The 22,136-nt window shown below is 35.0% G+C and overlaps 1 protein-coding gene across 1 annotated transcript; it reads right to left on the reverse strand.

The window, feature by feature from the left end:
- Positions 1-1,946: 1,946 nt before the first annotated feature.
- LOC123673435 lies at positions 1,947-3,111 on the reverse strand. Its single transcript, XM_045607915.1, has 3 exons — positions 2,797-3,111; positions 2,135-2,746; positions 1,947-2,056 (listed from the first exon to the last, which is right to left on the reverse strand). The coding sequence occupies exons 1-3, from the start codon at positions 3,109-3,111 to the stop codon at positions 1,997-1,999; spliced, it is 987 nt and encodes a 328-aa protein (XP_045463871.1). The 3' UTR covers positions 1,947-1,996.
- Between the last annotated feature and the right edge of the window lie 19,025 nt (positions 3,112-22,136).

Below are 22,136 nucleotides of genomic sequence, written 5' to 3' on the forward strand. Positions count from 1 at the left end.
GTGTCGTCTACATAATTTGCCGTAACTATCACACTTTCGTCTTCTCCGAGACACAAATCGAAATCATTAATGTATACTATGAAAAAGAGAGGGCCGGCAATACTTCCCTGCGGAACTCCCAAAATCATCTCCTCTAGGTCAGATTTGAAGACCTCTCCCTTTGATTCCATTTCCACCATTTGTTTCCTTGCTGCAAAATATGATCTTACCCACATTAAAGCTGGTCCTCTTATGCCATACCTTTCCAGTTTTGTTATTAATTCATTCACATCCAAACAGTCGTATGCTTTTGTCAGGTCAAGGAAAATTCCCATTGCCTCATCTTTGTTCTCAAAAGCCTCCACAATTTTTGTCACAAAACGATATATAGCTGTTTGTATCGACTTTCCTTTTCGGTATCCATGTTGACTCTCCCTGAAGAATGCATTTTCTGTCAAAAAATTCATAATTTGCCTACAATATGCCATCTCTAGGATCTTTGAAAAGCTGGGTAGAATACTTATTGGCCTGTAATTACCGTAATCATTAATATCGCCTTTCTTGTGTATTGGCTTGACAATTGCAATTTTCATACTGTCAGGAAATTTCCCATATTTCAAAGAGTTGTTTATAATATAATTGATGGGTTGGACTATTTCTTCAACTGTTTGTTTGATCATTTTGTTTGATATTCCATCATATCCACTAGAGTGTTTGTTCTTTAATGATTTGATGATTTCTCTGGTGTCTTCTATACTAATTTTCCTCAGTCGCAATGACTTATCTTCTTCCACATATTTGCATTTACTCTTACTTTTTGATATGTTTGCAGTCAATCTTGTTGCAGTGTTGACGAAGAAGGTGTTCATTTCGTTTGCAATATTTTGTGGATTACCATTCATTAGGGATAAATCTCTTTTCTGGGAGTTGTTCATCGACTTTATGAATGACCACATAGTTTTACTTTTATTTTCTGATTTTTGGATGGCTATATCAAATTTTTCTCTTTTCTTCTTCTTCAGATGATTATCGTATTGTATTTTTGTTTTCTGGTACATATCTTTGAAAGAATTGTCGTGTGTACTGATCACAAGTAGTATATCTAGTTTTTGTTTGATATTTTCTGCTTCTTGGTCCCTTCTTGCCGTTTTCCGTTTTCTGTTCATATTGATTCTTTTAGCTGGAAACACTTCGTTAAATTTATTCAAATATACCTGATGGAAGTAATCAAACTGACTGTTTATGTTTTTTTCATCAAATTCATAAAGTGGAAACCAATTCTGTTCTTTTAATGAATCCCTGAAGTGTTGTATCTTTTTTTCCGAGAAAATACGTCTATTCTTATATTCTGTTTGCTTTGCAATTGTGTCAAAAACTATTTTTTGAGCTGTGTGGTCAGATATGTGCGTGTCAATGATATTGACTCTATATGGAATCTCAACATTTGTGAAAATTCCATCGATACATGTTGCTGAGTTCTTTGCTATTCGAGTTGGTTGATGTATTGTCTGGTTTATATTATATGTACCCATTAGGTCTAGTATACTTTGTCTTTTAATAGATTCCTTTGCCATGTCGATATTGAAGTCTTCTGCTATTACAATCCTCGCCTTTTCGTTATGTAGTCTCTGTAAGATCTTTTCTAAAGTTTCACTCATTGTATCAATATTTCCATCATTATAAACCGCAATACAGATCTGCTTTCTTTTTTCTATATGGTATTCTACTGCTACACATTCAAATACTCCTTTCTTCGACATTTTTTTGATATCTTTTCTCTCCCTTACTGGTAAACCATTTCTGATGTATATTGCTACTCCTCCATGCTCTTTTTCTTTTCTGCAGAAGAATGTTTCCAACTTGAAATCTGCTATTGTATGGTATTGCAGCTGTTCCTCTGTCTTCCAGTGCTCTGAAATACACAACACTTTTACTTCCTCGTTTTCTTTCATCAATTCTTCTGAAAGTTCTTTTGAATTGCCAATTGATCTCACATTTTGGTGTAGTATGCCAAATCCTACCGAATTACCCATATCATCATTTTGTTTACCATATTTATTCCCAGCAGGTTCAAACTCTAAAAAGAATGTTCATTATTATTTATGGTTTGTAGAAATTCTCTGTGCTTTTCAAAATTGAAACGCTTGATTCCTACCCCAGCAGGCCAGAAGTCTGAGCTATAAAGTAGTTCCTTCTTATCCAAGGGTGCTGTTACAACAAATCTGTTTAGGCCATTTCCTTTCACTGGAATTTCTTTGGTCCATATTTTATTATCAGCTAGGCCAGTTTTCTGTTTTATATATGTATGAACTTTATCCTCAGTGTACGTTTTATTTACTCTGTATATATATATCCACAGCTTTTTCTGAACTCCTCCGAAATCTTTGTTACCTGTTTCTCTACCTGTTCCTATTGTCCCCATCCTTCTTTTGTTTACTTTCCTGTTCTGATATTGGTTTCCGTCTTCAGTATTCCCATATCGTTTTACAGCTTCTTCAATATTTGTTCCAATCATTTTGTTTTCGTTCATGGACTTTTGGCGTCGTGTTATAATGCGTTGTTGGGTTGAAAGGTTTATTTGTTTACTCTGACTTGTCATTTGTTGGATATCTTCTTTTGGTTCATTTGAACTACCTACTTTTGCGCCTACTCTGCTTGCATATGATTGGCTAGATTTGGGTTGCTTCCAATTCTTATCATTGTTTTCTTTTTCCTCTGTTATCTCGATAATGGGAACTATTATTCCATTATCATCGGTTTTTTTTTTCTAACCTCACTCAACTTTTCTTGAAGAAGTTCACTATTTAATGTAAGTACCTTGTTTTTATCCCTCATTTCTTCCACCAGAAGCTTCAGGTAATGTATTTCCATTTTTAATGATTTAATTTCAGACCTATAGCCCTCATTATCATCCTCGTTTTTCGCCTCACAGCATTCAACTGTTTTCTCATTGATTATTTTGATATTTTTCATCCTTTTGGTGCAGCTGTGGTGGAAAATAGCTGAACAGTTTCTGCATATGCACACTTTGCACGGTTTTGTACAACATTTGAAACTTTTATCACCACTAATTCCCGGATTAATACCCAATTCATCGTGTTCTCTATCTGATACGTCTGTATCGTCCGCCATCTTACTATCAATACTATCATATACTTCACACTTAGAACTAAGAAAAGCACAGAGTCACTTTTAATAAGAAATGAAAGTAAAAGTATAAAACAAGTTTCCAAAGCGAAATTTTTAGGCTTATGGATCGAAAATAATTTAGGTTGGGAGAGTCAAATTGATTCGGTTTGCAAGAGTTTGTCATCCTCATGTTACGCCCTATACAGATTAAAAAGTTTGACAAATTTGGGAATAGTGATGATGTACTATAATTCCCACATCTAAGTACTCAAAAATAAAATATGGCGTGATATTCTGGGGTTGTTCTTCGTTGTCTTTGAAAGTTTATCTATTGCAGAAAAGAGCTGTTAGGTTGATTGACGGAGTACGAAGGTACACTTCTTGTAGGCAATTATTCATTGATCGAACTCTTCTCACATATTGGATTAATATCCTTCATTTCAAAAATTGCAAAATGATTCAACATCATTGCAGTGATTACCAAATACTTCATTGAAATGATTCGAATTTTATTGCAGAATAACCAAGCATGGACATCGTGTGGTTGTTGTTAAGGGCTTATGGTACAACATATGGAAAACCGGTTGCAGGTAATTTGCTTGGATATCAATGATGCATAGAAGATAAATTGTTATTAGAATGAGGTGGAGATGTTGATGTGCCCCGGTATTCGTGTCATTATCTGTTTTGAGCACGCGATCATGGGACAATGCATGGGGCACTTTCTCTCTCTCTTTCGTCACGGTTGTCAATAGGGTAGTTTGGTTGTACGAGGGGTGGTTAAAGCTATATATCAATTTCTGGAGTCACCGGAAGGATCGTTAACAGGTGGTATGCGGCGTGTGTATGCAGTCAGGGAGGTAATCTCCCACTTACGTATTTGGTATTTATTGAAAAAATCGAGGAAAGCACTGGCTTGACTTCAAAAGCTTCTTGTTTGTCAAATGTACCCATGTAGAGAATTCTTGTGAAATTCGGTATGCACATCCGTATAGTTATAGTAAAGGGTGTTTTTTTCTCGGTTTTTTTTAGAGCTATAGAACTCTAAATTGCAATAAAACAACCGAATAATCGATTAATCGAATAATATTTTACGCGAGTTGAAATATTCTGTGAAATAGGAAGAAAACCATTACATTAAATTTACAATGTTTTAGTTTTGGAGGATATCTAGGTATTCGATATAACGAGAAGTAAAAAAAAATTTTTTCAAAGTACGACTCGAAGACATGAGCTTTTGAGCGATGGTTCATTGATAATGGGTTATCCATGGTCCGGATTTTACAGCCGTTTTTCAATTACATATGTCATATATATATATATATATATATATATGAAGGGTGTTTTTTTAGAGCTATAGAACTTTAAATTGCAATAAAACAACGATGGATTATTCGATTGACATGAATTTTATTAATCCACAAGATAATCTTGTGGCATTACATTTTGAATATGATTTCTAGCATATGACCTCCACGGCTGGCTCAGATGTAGTCCAATCTGGACGTCCAATTTTCGATGACTTTTTCCAACATATATGGCCGTATATCGGCAATACCACGGCGAATGTTGTCTTCCAAATGGCTAAGAGTTTGTGACTTATCCGCATAGACCAATGACTTTACATAGCCCCACAGAAAGTAGTATAGCGGTGTTTAATCACAAGATCTTGGAGGCCAATTCACAGATCCAAAACGTGAAATTAGGCTGTCACCAAACGTGTCTTTCAATGAATCGATTGTGGCACGAGCTGTGTGACATGTTGCGCCGTCTTGTTGGAACCACAGCTCCTGGGCATCATGGTTGTTCAATTCAGGAATGAAAAAGTTAGTAATCATGGCTCTATACCGATCACCATTGACTGTAACGTTCTGGCCATCATCGTTTTTGAAGAAGTACGGACCAATGATTCCACCAGCCCATAAAGCGCACCAAACAGTCAGTTTTTCTGGACGTAACGGTGTTTCGACATACACTTGAGGATTAGCTTCACCCCAAATGCGGCAGTTTTGTTTGTTGACGTAGCCATTCAACCAGAAGTGCGCTTCATCGCTAAACAAAATAAAATGGACGTAGAGCGCGATACGTATTCCGCACAGAATCATTATTTTCGAAATGAAATTGCACTATTTGCAAGCGTTGTTCAGGCGTGAGTCTATTCATGATGAATTGCCAAACGAAACTGAGAATAAACCACTTGACAGTTGTTCAATCGGTCGCCATCTTGAATAGTAATGCCAACTTAAAGTTATATACGTCGAAAAAAAAACACCCGTTACATAGCTATCTCATGCAAGTAATATATGAACTCGAATTGTCTGAACCTGAACTTTTTTCATGTAGTTCATGCAGCTCGGAATACGTACCAGAACAAATCTAATCTGATTCTCAAAAAATATGAGAAACAATCTGTAGACGAGGCAAAATTGATAAACAAGAAAAAGAGATATACAGATTTTTTTGATGTTGCGGCAATAAAAATTGGAAAGTGTGAATTATGTGAAAACAAAGAAAAACGTTATAAAATGCCAATATTGCAACTAGTTCTTTGACGATATTTGAAGAGCCACAAAGAATTGTATCAAGTAGAATTTTCGACGGAATTGAGCAACACCTCCTGGATCAAGTAGTATTTGGAGTTAAAAATATGCGATTTGTTTCATTGTAGTTACATGTAATTTTTATTGGCAGGGAGCTTTAGTGTCAGATTTCTTTTTCACAGCATTTACTCAATTTGTAGGAAGTACTGAAGTGAGAACTTTACTTTTAACGAAGAATTTGGAGGTGACAAGTTGAAGTTGATTAAAAAAAGTTTAAAATGATATATTTTCTTCTTTTTGTTTTAAATCAGTGTAGGTATAAATAATAATTATAATAAATAGTAATAAATTATTTTTCTTCAAACCTGTAACCATTGTCCAGTTTGATTTGACTTGAATTACTTGTCAGAAAGATTGACTTGAGTTTGACCTAATTTCAAGTCAAACTTGTGAAACTCTAGGAACTCCTGTAATTTATTTTTCTATTCGTTAGAGCTCCTTTTCCCCTGATTTTAAAGAAACACGTTGAGAATTGTAAGACAATAATTGTGTTTATTAACGTAGCCTCTGACTGAAAATGGGCCACATCACTGAATATGAATTTTCGATGGAAATACGGTTCATTTTGATATTACATTGCTGGTGATCGACCGGCTCAAATTCTGGTGCTAACTAAACTTTAAAATATTCAATACCTAAGTTATTACGCTGAATACGGTGTAATTTCGTTCGAGGAATGCCTAATTCCGAAAATGGGCAAGGAATCGACAATCTTGGGCTTACGTCGACGCTGCTGGCTACATCAGCAATATTCTCAATTGTTTTTGAGCGACGCACACAGGTTCGATTCTTCACATAACTAACTTATCCAAACAGCTCAAAGTTTTTTACCAGTTCCATTATTGCCTGCCAAGAAGGTGCTTCATGCCGACCCAAAAATATTTAGATATCGCTATTTCAGAAAAGGAAAATGACATGGGAAACTGTTCAACTTTTCTCACGAGTGTGGAAGATTGAGAAAAAGGACAGACAATTGACCATATTCACCGTCGCCATATTGTTATGCGACAATACCAACTACCCAGTATTCCCAACGAAGAAATATTGAGTTTACTAGAAAAATTCCATAATATAAAGTTTCTAAGTAAAGTTTATGTGTACCTTTTCTGGCTGCTACGTCAGATAGGCTTGTTTGGGACAATATTTTGCAAAAATTTCACCTTTTGGAAATAAAAACATTAGTGAAAGGTGGTTTTCTGAACAAATTAATTGTGGCCAAGTGTATAAATGAAGGCTTCGCTTCATTTTTGGAAATAGTCAGTGGAAGAATAGTCTCTATGGCTGATAGTATTTTTGATATTAGCGGTATTTTTCTAGTAAACTCAAAATTTCTCCGTTGGGAACACTGGGTAGTTGGTATTGTCGCAAAACAATATGGCGACGGTGAATATGGTCAATTGTATTCAGTCACATCGTTGACCTAGCTTATTACAAGGAAACGAGCGCTCAAAAGCTAATCATTCAATTCAAAGAAGGAATGCGGAAAACGCTAACGTGAAATCAGGAGCTTTTGAAAGATCATCATTCGTGCGCCAATTGACTCTTGGAGATCAAATTTGTTAAATTTCACTGATTGCCAAATTTTCTCATCGCAAATACTTTCTCTCAGTTTTGATGAGTTTCATTGTTTTATTCCCATGAAAACCTTCTACGGGAATCAAGTCAATGCAGCAGAAATACCGTAGATTGCAATATCCCTACTCATCACACATGTCATCCAGTCTATTATATCTTGCATTTTATATTTTTATGTTCACCTTCTTGCACCGAGTGGGTATCCTTCCATTTGTAAGTACATTTTCTCGTACTGAAAATATTTGTGCATCATTGAGCCCATGCATCATTGAAATATATCTTCCATCTGAGGATACGATTGCTATGGCACCAGCCGTGAAACACACTTGACTGATCAACCGTAGCTCATTTGTTCCACTTTGCAAATCACTAAGTGTTTATTTTATCGAATGGTTTCAAGTATCAACATTCGCATTGAATCTTATTAATATAATAAGGATAAGGATAATGAGTATGCAGTTATAAATTGACACTAATTAACGGAATTGATTTCTAAACAGAAAGAATTTTGCCGAATTGACGTCTTATGTCAGTCCATCGAACATCTCTACTCTATTGAAGGCATGATCTGTACCAGGTGATGTTTTTAAGTTGAAGTTTCGAATTAAAGGTTGATGGTTATGAGGGGAATTCCACTTATGCCAGAATGTGAGGTACTGCGGTCAACTTTGACATTTCAAATGGGAGCCCCTGTTTTTCATTGCAGATTCGTATTCTGCGGTAAAAATACAACAGTTTTGTAAGAACAAGTTTTCACGATTTGTCATAGATTGCTCTGCAATCGAATTTAAATTTTTTGTCTGAACCACCTCCGTTCCATTCTTCGTCCATCTGAACTGTTTGTTTTCAGTAAATGTACTGCCATTGATCACTTGAAGACTATTAGAAATCTCCGTCAATCCTTCTATCTTTATGTGCAGAACGTTTTCCATTGTTTCACCGAATAGTTGGACAATTTACGTTCAAAATTTCATGTAGACGATGAATGGAACGGAGGTCTTTTAGAAGGATATTTCAAACTCGATGACAGAGCCATCAATCATGATTCGCGAAAATTTGTTCGTACGAAAATTTCAACGAAGAATTCGATTCTGCTATAAAAAACAGGGGTTTCTATTTGAAATTCCAAACGAAGAGTTGGATGGAAGAGGTTCTGACCTAAGTGGACTTCTCCCTCAAAAAATTTAACTTTTATTCGGAACATTCTTTCGTTGTTGATCGGTTTTTACGATGGGACATGCAGGTGGTATTTTTGACTAAACGATTAAAGCAATTTTATTATGTATTTTACAATTTGAGAAACATCATGTCTGATAAATTGCTTTATCGTGTCTATGATGCTGTGGTTGTATCGGTGCTAAGATATGGTATTACACTGTGGTGGGGTGGTATGTTTCGTACTCATTTAAAACACTTGGAAATTGTCCAACATACTATATTGAAGATCATTCATTAAGTTGGAAGACTGTTCAATACTGATAGATTATACAACGAGACGAAACAACTTAATATCAAACAAATATTTATTTATGAAACTAATAAACCAATTTAAAAAAAACAAAGTATCGTTGAACATGGTCAAAATACAAAAAGTGTACAAAATAAAAATGTAATAGTCCCAAGATTTCATAGAACACATTTACAGCACAGTTTATCTTATTATGGACCAAAACTATATTGCCTTCTTCCAGTTGAGATGAAATTGAATATTAATGTAAAGAACAAAAAAGATAAAAGAAAGCTTAAAACTTACATTCTGGAAAACTCTGGTATATTTTACTCTGTATTCGAGAATATGTGTTAGTTTATATTGGCAGCCTCTAGAGAGCTTATTTTCTTATTTATAAATTTTAGGACAGTCATTTTGGATTTGGTTGATTTTTAATGTAGCGAATATCTTTGTATTCTTTTTTGTTGATCGGAGTGTATGAAATACAAGCTTTGCTTAGGTCATACATTTCTGATCGAATACTTATGTATTTTAGACTGTTGTATGTTATATGTTATGATGAATAAATTTGAATTTGAATTTAAAAGATGTATCCTATCTGAGATATTTTATTGATTCAACTTAAAAAATAACCTGGCTTATTTGCTATCTCTTCTTTTATTATTAACAGGTCTATACTGCGTGAATACATAGTATCTCCCGAAAAGTTAAGATTAATACGAAAAGCAGACATTTTTGTAGTACCTGTAGTAATGTTCCAACTCGAATACCCATAACAACATCACACAAGAATAACGTGAAATATTGAGCTCTACGTTATTTTCTTTTCTGCATGAGCGAACCGTATATCTAAAAGAGGCTATTTTCAGTAGAAATAAAGGGTTTTCCAATAAGAGGTTTCATCTTGAATAAACCACTCTCAGGGCAGTTGTCTTGTCATCTTTTGTCATTCGACAACTTAAAACTTCGCAATTATTAAAAGTGGAACCATACACGCTTCAACAACGCAATGAAATTGTTAAAATTCACTACAAAAATTATGAAAATTTTGCAGTCTCTCGGCCGGCAATAGTGAAACTGGTGGAAAAATTTGAGCTGTTGGGACAAGTTAGTGATATGAAGAATCGAAACCGTGTGCATCACTCTAGAACAACTTACAATATTGCTGATGTAGCTCGTAGCGTTGACAAAAATCCAGATTTGTTGAGTCCTTGTCGATCTTGAGATTTAAGTATTCCACAAACGACATTACACTGTATTTTGCATAAAGACTTAGGTCTTGAGGATTTTGAAGTTCAGTTAACACAAGAACAACAGCAACGGTCATTGAAATGAATCAAAATGATCTAGATTTTCATCTTAATATCATATTAAATGATTGTTATCTCGGAGGCTACGTTAATAAACAGAATAGTTTTATTTGGGGATTAAAAAATCCAAGAATTATCGTTGAAAAAGCCTCTCCATCCTCAACATTACACTAATTGGTGCAGTTTCTGGACTTGTGGTGCGATTGAACCTTACTTATTCGAAAATGAAGCTGATGCAACTGTTACGCCAAGCTATGATAAATGATTTTTTTATAGCCGGACGATATTGAAGTGTTTTTAAATGAGAATGAGACACACTATACAAGTATACAATAGACACAAAATGAGTCTTAACTCGAAATAAATGAAAAATATTTATATATAGGTGTCCCATATGTTAGAATATCTTTGTAACGGATGACATTTTTGAAAGAACGATTTAAATGGTGTCCCATTTGAGAAAAACCATTTTTACTCTACAGGGTGTTCCAAATTAAATCGGCACCATTGCCATTTATTATTGATGCTACGATTTCGGTTGAATTGGAATTGGAATTGGCCTTCTCCATGCCGAAAACAAACAAAAAATTGACAGTCGCGTTATCATAATATTTAATAAAATGAAATTTTTTTCAATGAAACACCCTATATTTTTTCATGCATTTCGATTATAACATTCTCAACAACAAAGCTCATATCACCTTTCTATATAAAGTGGAAAATGAGCGAGTTATTTGGAAATATTCATTTCTTTCACTAGTATCTACAAAAAATTTATTTGTTTTGGCGAATGAAACCTCATGATTGTCCAAACACCCATTTTTTGTACTTATACGAATGACATTATTTTGCTACTAATAGCAAAGTAAGACAGTAAAATGAAAAAATTGCGCTGGGATGTGAACTCGTGAAACCCGTGATTATCATGCCACACCACTCAATTGACAACACTAAGCTATTTGGTATTGATATACAAAAAGATAATTTCCATCTTAAAGCCATTCCGCTAGCCGCATTTATTTTGTGAATCAATAGTGTCAATAGAAGGGCCCAAATATGTGTTCAACAAGAAGGCGGTGTTTTTGAACATTTACTCGATATTTTATAGCGCTTTATCAAATACGTTTGTTATAAATATTTCCTATTAATATAACTGTCTTATTTTCACCTTAACGAAAAAAAGTCAAATGAGCTTTGTTGTTGAGAATGTTATTACGAATAGAAATGCATGAAGAAATATATAAATATATTGAAAAAAATTTAATTTTATGAAATATTATGACAACGCGACTGTCAATTTTTGTTTTGTTTTCGGCGTCGAGAAGGCCACTAAAAATACTACTTACCAGATGGCCCATTTAACTGACATCGTAGCATCAATAATAACGGAGTTGGCAATTGTGCTGAGTTAATTTGAAACACCCTGTATATCTCTGAAACGGTAATCAATTCTTATGATCAGTTAAAAAACCTTTTAATATTTTTCGACTATCTCGAAAAGAAACCAAGATATGGCGAAATATTTGAAAAGGTTATTCTTCAGAAACACCCTGTAACTGTAATCTTTTTTCTGTTTTTTTATTATTTCGAAAAAAGAAATCGGGAGTCCTTGAAGATTTTTTCTCTTCGGAGCTTGTAGTTCTCGAGATGCTTTCAGTGAGCATTCAATTTGGGTACTTTCATAACTAATAAATATTTTTCGATAAACGGCTCATTTTTATCGCTTTTCAACCTATAAACCTATATGTTTTTTCTTTGGAAATATTCCACATTAATTTATGAATATATTATCTGTTTTTTTCCAATAAAATATTCAGTAATTTCCTCGATAACCTTATCGTATAATAGATACGAATCAAATATTGATTTATTCCCGAAATACGCCTGTAAAATAAACATCAACACGAATTGTAACGAATGAACAAGTGGTCATTTTAACTGTTCCCGCTAATATTGATATTTCCTCGGACAACATTCTCGACTATTCATAGGCACGAGCTGTTGAGAAAAGGACCAGCAATAGAACGCATCGAGCCCCGCATCGATTCATCACTTCAAAACACTCGAGGAAATCAAGAGACCTGACATCTCATTTTAATATTAGTCTCTAATGGGCGAAGCTGTAGACAGAAAGGTGACAAATAGCGGAGTTGACGAACTCCTAAATAACCGAGATAGAGAAGATCTCTGTCGGATAAGAAAAATGTTGATGATGCTAATATGCAGATTGAATCTGGGTGTGCACTAAATTTGATAAAAATGGAAATAGTTGAACGGGAATCTGTATGTGGACTAATGCTTATCACGATTTCGGTTCTCTACAGATCTCGAGATTCCTATGCAATTCAAGGATGACGGTAGAGGAAATAGTTTGAATTTTTGTCCTTTTTTTTGTTTTCTCGGTTACCTTCGAAATACAGAGAACAAGAAGACGTTTCGTTGTGGAGATAAGAAATGTAACAGCATCCACATGAATAATTCAGGCGAATTAAAATTGTTCAAATGTTCTCCGCGTTTCTTAACGACTCATCTCCAACAATTTTTTTCGTCAAAAGTGACAAATTTAATGATTTTAATGTATTTAAATTATTGTTCTAGCATGTTTGGAATAGTGGTTTACTGAGAAGTAAAGTAATATTCGATGTTTTATAGAATTTAGAATATGTTAGACATAATCAGAAGCTCTCCATCAACATAAATGTTTCTTTGTTTCATATTCCGATTACAAAAATTGAAAAATCGAGATTGCAATTAACAAATTATTATTTACTAAAAACTTGATCACATGAAGCTGAAGATCACTAAGGACATGGAAAAAATAGTATATTTCCATCCTCACATCCTTAAAATATATTGTATTGAATCTGAAGAGAAATAATTTAATTGTTAATATTCCAAATTTGCGAACGAATAAATCAGGATCGTACACGAAAATAAATTTGATATACATGACGACTGATATACAGGGTGAGTCTTTGACATATATATTCAGGCTGTTTTTTTATGCACTGGACAAACATATCTAGTCGTGTGAGAAAGTTTTTCACAGAAATTCTCAGAAAACTGAATTCATTCAGAAAATGAAATTCAATTTGACAACCGAGAAAAGAAATCTCGAACGCTGCAGGTTTTCTGCCATTTTGAATTTTTAATTTCAGAGTTCTTCACCTTTTCTAAATTGTGCACACAAAAATACTCTGATATTAAGTACTAAAAATCGTAACTTCAAAGATTATACTTAACTGATAACATTCAACATGGAATATTGCTCAGAACTGACGCTTATGCATCATAAGGCAAAAGGCAAAAATGATTCTCTCGGTGTCATCTACACGACTATATAAATTCATAATGAAACACCCTGTGTATTTCCTCAGAAGATTCGTGGGGTCAGAAGAAACACTTTTTCCCTTACCATTTTTTTCAATTCAGCTCGTCGAGAATATATACAATGTTGAAAATCCATATGAAAAATTAAAGTATTCTTCATATTTTCTCATATAAGCCACCGTTTTTCAGTAATTTGTTCTTGAAAATAGCTACTTTCGGTAGCTGGCGAGTGCGGAAAAGGCACTTTCCACATGAGTTCGGAACAATATTTTTCTTAGTAGCTTGAATGAAACACTTTCATAGAAAGTTCTCGTCTTGATACCGACTGATGTTATAAGAAATTATATTTTTGTGAGCTCAGCCGCATACAGAAACGTTTAAATTTTATGATTGGTGCAAAATTTTATTGATTAGTCAAAACATTTGACTAGCGACAATTGGTTTGGATGTAACACCCTGTAGTTTGCTACATTCATTACATGTTTTTAAACTGATGATAAATTATTTCTTTCATATTCTGTCTGCTTGACCACAAGTACCAAACATATTATTGAACAGCTCATTTTTATTAATCTGAAAATGTAACAAACTACAGGGTGTTACATTTAAACCAATTGCCGCTAGACAATGAGTTTTTTTGATAATATTGTTAATTTAACTAATAGAGAATGTTACGCTTTACTTTATAAGAACACACAAAATTATTGTATTTTTGTCCACCCTGTACCAATTGGAATCAACATGTGATACATTTTTGGAATCAGGTCAGCTAAAGTAATGGGAAAATTGAGACAAAATGGGGGTATTCCATTTAAAGAAAAATGACGGTGACGTCATTACTCGAAAGTAATTCACCCTGTATATTAGATTATTATTTTAAAATACGGTAAATTAAAATAAAAAATCGACATGTTTCAGTATTATTTCTTGACATGGTCTGTTTAGCTAAAAATGAATTTGTTCATTACTTTACGGACACAGTGTACAAGTCAAACACTCATCTTATAAAAGGGTATAGCCATATGCTTCAGTGAAAATTGGGAGAGTGTGTTCTTAGTCCTAAGTGTTTTAAATGAATATTGCAAAAATATGTGGTGAATTTATTGAAGAATATACTGCAAAAATAGTGGTGGATGCATTCCCACAAAATCCTGGAAAATTCAACAAAAATCCTGAAAAGAATTTTGTGATTGGTGTCTGAAAAAAAATTATAAAAAAAAATAGTATATTTTGCCGAGAAGATGAACCATTCCAAGGCTTCTATACTTACATTGTTATGTGATAAATGTCAGTCTTGCGATCAAATGAAATGTTGATACAAGGTTTTCCAATAAGGCGGCTGCCACTTCTGAAGCTTTCATATTTCGACATTTGACAAGTGACTCACTAATAACGGAACTATTTGTTCTTCAACAAGCTTTGAAATTGTTGAAATTCACTACAAAATTGATGGAAATTTTGCAGTCTCAGTTCGTAAAACTTAAGAACTTTTTGTTCGTCGTACAGCAATCTCGGTTAGCATTAGTGAAACTTGTAGAAAAGAGCTGTTGGGACAAGGATGTGAAGAATCGTAACCGTGTGCGTCGCTCAAGAACAACAAAATATTGCTGCTGTAGGCCGTCGATCTTGGGATCGTTTATGATTTTTGGCCGGAATTAGAAGATATTGATTTGGACGACCTTTCCTGGCCTTGCTATTTCTCAAAGAGGTATCACAATTGGCCACTGAGATCTCGTGATGTGACACTTTCACACTTTTAACTTTGGTACCACGTGAAAGATGAAGTCTATTTCAATGCTCCTCAATCGATTCAAAACCTTAAAGATAGAATTCGTGAAATTATCAAGGACCTACAGCAAATGTGCAAGTTGACCAAGGAAAACTTCATAAGAAGCTTATAGTCTCGCTTATGGTGCTGCAACTGTAGTCATTTGGATTATATCGTTTTCTGCCGTTAATGGCATACCTCCATTACATCAATACATCCATTGATTTATATTGAGAAATACTCTTTTTTTTTAATATCATAATGAAACCTTTTATGGAAAAACTCGTCACAAGGAAGTATTCAAATTTATTAGCATTTTTGAAGAGACAAAATGTTCGGTCAAAAAAAATCAAAAACTGTTTCTAGACAGCAAATTGATCGATCAATATAACCGGTGTTTTTTTTCGAGGTATATAATTTTAAGTTGGCATTACTGTTCAAGATGGCGACCAATTCAACAGCTGTCAAGTGATTTATTCTCAGTTTGGTTTGGCAATTCATCGTGAATAGACTCACCCCTGAACAACGCTTGCAAATAGTGTAATTTCATTTCGAAAATAATAGTTAATACGTATCACTTCTGGTTGAATGGCTACGTCAACAAACAAAACTGACGCATTTGGAGTGAAGCTTATCCTCAAGTATATGTCGAAACACCGTTACATCCAGAAAAACTGACTCTTTGGTGCGCTTTGTGGGCTGGTGGAATCATTGGTCCGTACTTCTTCAAAAACGATGATGGCCAGAACGTTACAGTCAATGGTGATCGATATAGAGCCATGATTACTAACTTTTTCATTCCTGAATTGAACAAACATGATGTCCAGGAGCTGTGGTTCCAACAAGACGGCGCAACATGTCACACAGCTCGTGCCACAATCGATTTATTGAAAGACACGTTTGGTGACCGCCTAATTTCACGTTTTGGATCTGTGAATTGGCCTCCAAGATCTTGTGATTTAACACCGCTAGACTACTTTCTGTGGAGCTATGTAAAGTCATTGGTATATGCGGATAAGCCACAAACTCTTGACCATTTGGAAGACAACATTTGCCGTGTTATTGCCGATATACGGCCACAAATGTTGGAAAAAGTCATCGAAAATTGGACGTCCAGATTGGACTACATCCGAGCCAGCCGTGGCGGTCATATGCCAGAAATCATATTCAAAATGTAATGCCACAAGGTTATCTTGCGGATGAATAAAATTCATGTCAATCGAATAATCCATCGTTGTTTTATTGCAATTTAAAGTTCTATAGCTTTAAAAAAACACCCTTTATAATCCGAGCTCTAGCTAAAAAGTCCGTAATGGCGAAAATATTCAGAAAAAAGTTAACAAGACATTGAAATCATATGAAAATGGAACTTTATTTTCAGGTCTGCCTGCTCAAAATAGTGAGACATTGTGGTTGCATTTGAGCAGAAGAGAATCTTGTTCACCCTCTTTGAATATCTAATCATTTGGAATCATCCAACTAACGAATAGATAATGAAGATTCCTGTCGTCGAGAGAAGATGTCCCGATCTCACTGATTTTAATGACAGCAATCTGCATAAACGGACAAGCTACTCATTGCGGACAAATTAAAATTAATATGTTGAATATATTAAAGTAATGTGTGCATCGTTGATTTCAATTGACTGTCTTATAAATTTTTCTACTTCAGATTCGTAATGCCGAGTGTGCCTGATGCAAACGATTTCAGTCTGGTCGTTAAAATATTCTGTGGAGATTAACAACCTGTGGAAAAGCAGGAATTCTTCGGTATTGAAAGCATCGGTAGCGGAAGGTCACAATTGAGTCTGCTTTATACGAAGAAAAGAAGAATTTAAACTACCTCATTTTGACTGATCATTTACCATCTTGAATTGTCCTATATGTTTTCAAACTCCGTTGATATATTCGCAGTTTACGTCTGCAAATAAGAGCAAGCTGTCATTTTTTGACATTTGACAGTTGAAACTACACCATTATTGAAAATTAAACAACGCATTGAAATTGTTCAAATTCACTACAAAAACTATGAAAATTTTGCTGAAGTACTTTTGGTTTGTCATGAAGCACCTTCTTGGCCGGCAATAGTGAAACTGGTAAAAAATTTTAAGCTGTTGGGACCAGTTATTACTAAGAAGAAATAAACCGTGTGCGTTGCGCAAGAACAACTGTGGGCATTGCTGCTGTAGCCCGTAGTGTTGACGAAAAACCAGGTTTGTAAATTCCTAGTCGATCAACATAAGGACGACGTTTATTTCCAACAAGATGGCGCTACGTACCACCCAAGCAATGAAACAATCGCAATTTTGCAAGAAAAGTTTACTGTCCGTCTTATTTTTCGGAGGAGTGATCAAAATTGTCCCTTTTGATCTTGTAACGGGTGTTTTTTTTCGAGGTATATAACTTTAAGTTGGCATTACTGTTCAAGATAGCGACCGATTTAACAGCTGTCAAGTGATTTATTCTTAGTTTGGTTTGGCAATTCGTCATGACTAGACTCACGCCTGAACAACGCTTGCAAATAGTGCAATTTTATTTCGAAAATAATGGTTCTGTGCGGAATACGTATCGCGCACTACGTCCATTTTATTTTGTTTAGCGATGAAGCGCACTTCTGGTTGAATGGCTACGTCAACAAACAAAACTGCCGCATTTGGAGTGAAGCTAATCCTCAAGTGTATGTCGAAAAACCGTTTCATCCAGAAAAGCTGACTGTTTGGTGCGCTTTATGGGCTGGTGGAATCATTGGTCCGTATTTCTTCAAAAACGATGATGGCCAGTCAATGGTAATCGGTATAGAGCCATGATTACTAACTTTTTCATTCCTGAATTGAACAATCATGATGTCTAGGAGCTGTGGTTCCAACAAGACGGCGCAACATGTCACACAGCTCGTGCCACAATCGATTTATTGAAAGACTCGTTTGGTGACCGCCTAATTTCACGTTTTGGACCTGTGAATTGGCTTCCAAGATCTTGTGATTTAACACCGCTAGACTACTTTCTGTGGGGCTATGTAAAGTCATTGGCCTATGCGGATAAGCCACAAACTCTTGACCATTTGGAAGACAACATTCGCCGTGTTATTGCCGATATACGGCCACAAATGTTGGAAAAAGTCATCAAAAAATGGGGGTCCAGATTGGACTACATCCGAGCCAGCCGTGGCGGTCATATGCCAGAAATCATATTTGAAATGTAATGCCACAAGATTTTCTTGCGGATAAATGAAATTCATGTCAATCGAATAATCCAACGTTGTTTGATTGCAATTTAAAGGGATTCATCAACTTCTTGGTCGATATAAAAGTGCAGCATTAAATATATATCAACGTGCAGTTCCAAAAGTCCGATGCATTCAACAAATTTCAGACTACCACCTTGTGTGCTACAGATAAAAGGCACAATAGAACCCGAATCAAGAATACCGAATTTGATAATCTAAGTTTTGTTCTCATTCGCAATGATTGAATTTTTCCAACACCCTTCATTGAAAAAATTGAATAAGTAGTTTACACTTTTCCTTCATGTCTTCAAGACTATGAGCTTTCAGAGCGAACGAAGTATTATATGCAAACTAAATTAAGATCAACGAAATACTAGTGAATAATTGATGAACAATATGAAAAGTAATGGTCCCCGGACTGATCCATGGGGGACACCTAAGTTATTATGATATTCCTTGGAAACACAGTCAGTATTTTGCTCAAATAAGAACCGATTAGATAGGTAACTAAGGATTAACTCAAGAAATATACCTTTGAAACCAATCTAATACAGCTTATCACTTATAAATATGTATAGAAGGCAGTCGAATGCACGGAAAAGGTGAAGAAGACTTCCATCTAAGCTCACACAAACTTTAAAAACTCTGATCTTGTAGTCATTTACCAATCCTAAAATGTTGTTGATTCGACAAAATACAAATTTTTTGAAAATGGAACCTTTGAAAACTTACCATGAAAACTGACTTTAAAAACTGTGATTTCTGCATGTGATAACTGCAAGCACTAAATTGTAAAAAAACATTGTGAAGTGTGATATTTGCAAAAAACTTCATCATCTAAGCTGTGCAATAAAAGGTAAAAATTCTGTGATGAAGAAATATCAATCTCTGTTATTTTACATACTTCTGCATACTTCGCATGGATGCAATAGCGCTCAAGAGCTTTTGACTTTAATTCAGTGATTTACTTATTTTATATGATGTCTGATATAGACTTAGAATATTTCGAAACAGAAATTCATGAAATTATAAATTCCGGATTGTTTATTAAGAGATTACACTCAGGCCATTAATAAAGGATTTAGTAAGGAAATATCAACACTTCAAGAATGGATAATAAAAGATGAGTCGTTTCTCAGGTTCTATGCAAATTAAATTACGTGCACATTAGTAAGAGATGCATCTCGATATGATTATTGAACTGGCATTCTCGAATTATGACATTTATTCAAAAATGGAAAAAACAGTTATGTTAATAGCATATATCCAACCAATTATTACGGAACACAAACTTTCGTCCAATCCTTTTGGAAAAATATCTGTCCGATAAACGTATAATCAAATAAATAATAGAAAGTGTTGATATGTTCTTCATTAAAATTTCTGCATCTACCAGGCAATTGAATATCTACATTCGCCATAGCCGTCGCATTCATTGTTCATTGACGTTTATCGTTAGACTCTTCGGTTTTCACGATAGTATTGCTATATTTGAAAAGCCAATTGATGTAGTCATACAACGAATTTCTATCTTTGATGCCTAATCAAGGTGTCTTGAAATCTGAAGTGTATAAAATCAACAAACTTTTGAATCACTAATTATGACTCAGCATACTGAAACAACGAACAACTTCGAACTTTCTAACCCTGATCTAGGTGTTTCGCCTATAACATCGGTAGGCATCTTCAAAGGTTTCTGAATCGAAAATTGAACTGGACACTGGATACGTATACGAATTCATTCTACTTTCTCCATTAGGTGGAATGGGATAGGAGATTTATTACCATCACTTCTGGCTAGTTCAGTTCGGGTGTGATAAGTAGGTAAAGGATGTTTTTTTTCGAGCTGTAAAATTTTAAATTGCAATAAAACAACGATGGATTATTCGATTGACATGAATTTCATTTATCCGCAAGATAATCTTGTGGCATTACATTCTAAATATGATTTCTGGCATATGACCGCCACGGCTGGCTCGGATGAAGTCCAATCTGGACGTCCAATTTCCGATGACTTTTTCCAACATTTGTGGCCGTATATCGGCAATAACACGGCAAATGTTGTCTTCCAAATGGTCAAGGGTTTGTGGCTTATCCGCATAGACCAATGACTTCACATAGCCCCACAGAAAGTAGTCTAGCGGTGTTAAATCACAAGATCTTGGAGGCAAATTCAAAGATCCAAAACGTGAAATTAGGCGGTCACCAAACGTGTCTTTCAATAAATCGATTGTGGCACGAGCTGTGTGACATGTTGCGCCGTCTTGTTAGAACCACAGCTCCTGTACATCATGGTTGTTCAATTCAGGAAGGAAAAAGTTGGTAATCATGGCTCTATACCGATCACCATTGACTGTAACGTTCTGGCCCTCATCGTTTCTGAAGAACTACGGACCAATGATTCCACCAGCCCATAAAGCGCACCAAACAGTCAGTTTTTCTGGATGTAACGGTGTTTCGACATACACTTGAGGATTAGCTTCACTCCAAATGCGGCAGTTTTGTTTGTTGACGTAGCCATTCAACCAGAAGTGCGCCTCATCGCTAAACAAAATAAAATGGATGTAGTGCGTGATACGTATTCCGCACAGAACCATTATTTTCGAAATGAAATTGCACTATTTGCAAGCGTTGTTCAGGCGTGAGTCTATTCATGATGAATTGCCAAACCAAACTGGAAATAAATCACTCAACAGCTGTTGAATCGGTCGCCATCTTGAACAGTAATGCCAACTTAAAGTTATATACCTCGAAAAAAAACAACCGGTACTATGAACGATTGGTGCCTCTTCTCTTTTGTTGATGATCACTGATGCCTACAGACAGGAGTTCGGCAAATTGAGATCTTTCAAATTCCTCAATGACCCTAATGTCTTTTTTTTTCTGTGCATAAAGTAGTGGGTACTTTTTTTGAACTAATACAGTCGACATTTTCAATTTTTTTCCATCTTTGCTCACTCCTGTTTTAGTCAAATATTCTCTTCCAGTATTACTTCTTTCTGCTATCAATCCAATTTTATTTGATTATTTAGTAGCATTTCCTGGATCTAGAAGGTCCAGGATGAAGATTAGGATGTTTGTCATCGTCGTTAATAATTTCATTATTGATTGTTTCTGTACCTGGAAAAAAAATTTTGGTTATAGATTAAATTATGTATTTTTCAAAATCTCGAAACCAAATATATAAATGAGGTTTGAAATAGAGTATGAAATACCCTCTTGTAAAACGCGGGGAGTTTAAAGACGGAAAGGTATGGTTTGTCTATAGTAAGGGCGGTCCTTGCCTTTTGGGGGGGGGGGGTTGCCGTATGGGCTTCAAGTTTTTTGATGGGACCATTTCATACATTGTCTGCTTGAAACGCATATTAATTATTAAATGGTTCCATTTTGGGGGGTCATGACCCCATTGACCATCCCCCCTGGGACCTTTCTTGGACTCTAGACAGTCCACTAAAAAATAAGAGGATTTTTGTTACATCCGAATGTCATATCTTGACCCTTTGACAATTAAGGAGAATTCAAAAGTTGAAAGATTCTAACCTCTTAATTTCAATATTCTTATGTAAATTGGTTAACTGTGAAAACGAACAGGACAATACACATAGACTCGAATAGTTTGTTATTACGTGTATTTGTATCTTTAGAAAAAAGTACAATAATATTAACAAAATCTAAATCACTTTTCAAAGGGGGGGCAAGCGCCCCCCATGTGTCAACTCTAGTTAAGTTGAAATATGTAATTTGTCATGAGCTTGAGTTGTTTCTAGTCG

This window comes from Harmonia axyridis, chromosome 2 (genome assembly GCF_914767665.1).
Source record: "Harmonia axyridis chromosome 2, icHarAxyr1.1, whole genome shotgun sequence".
Lineage (NCBI taxonomy): Eukaryota > Metazoa > Arthropoda > Insecta > Coleoptera > Coccinellidae > Harmonia > Harmonia axyridis.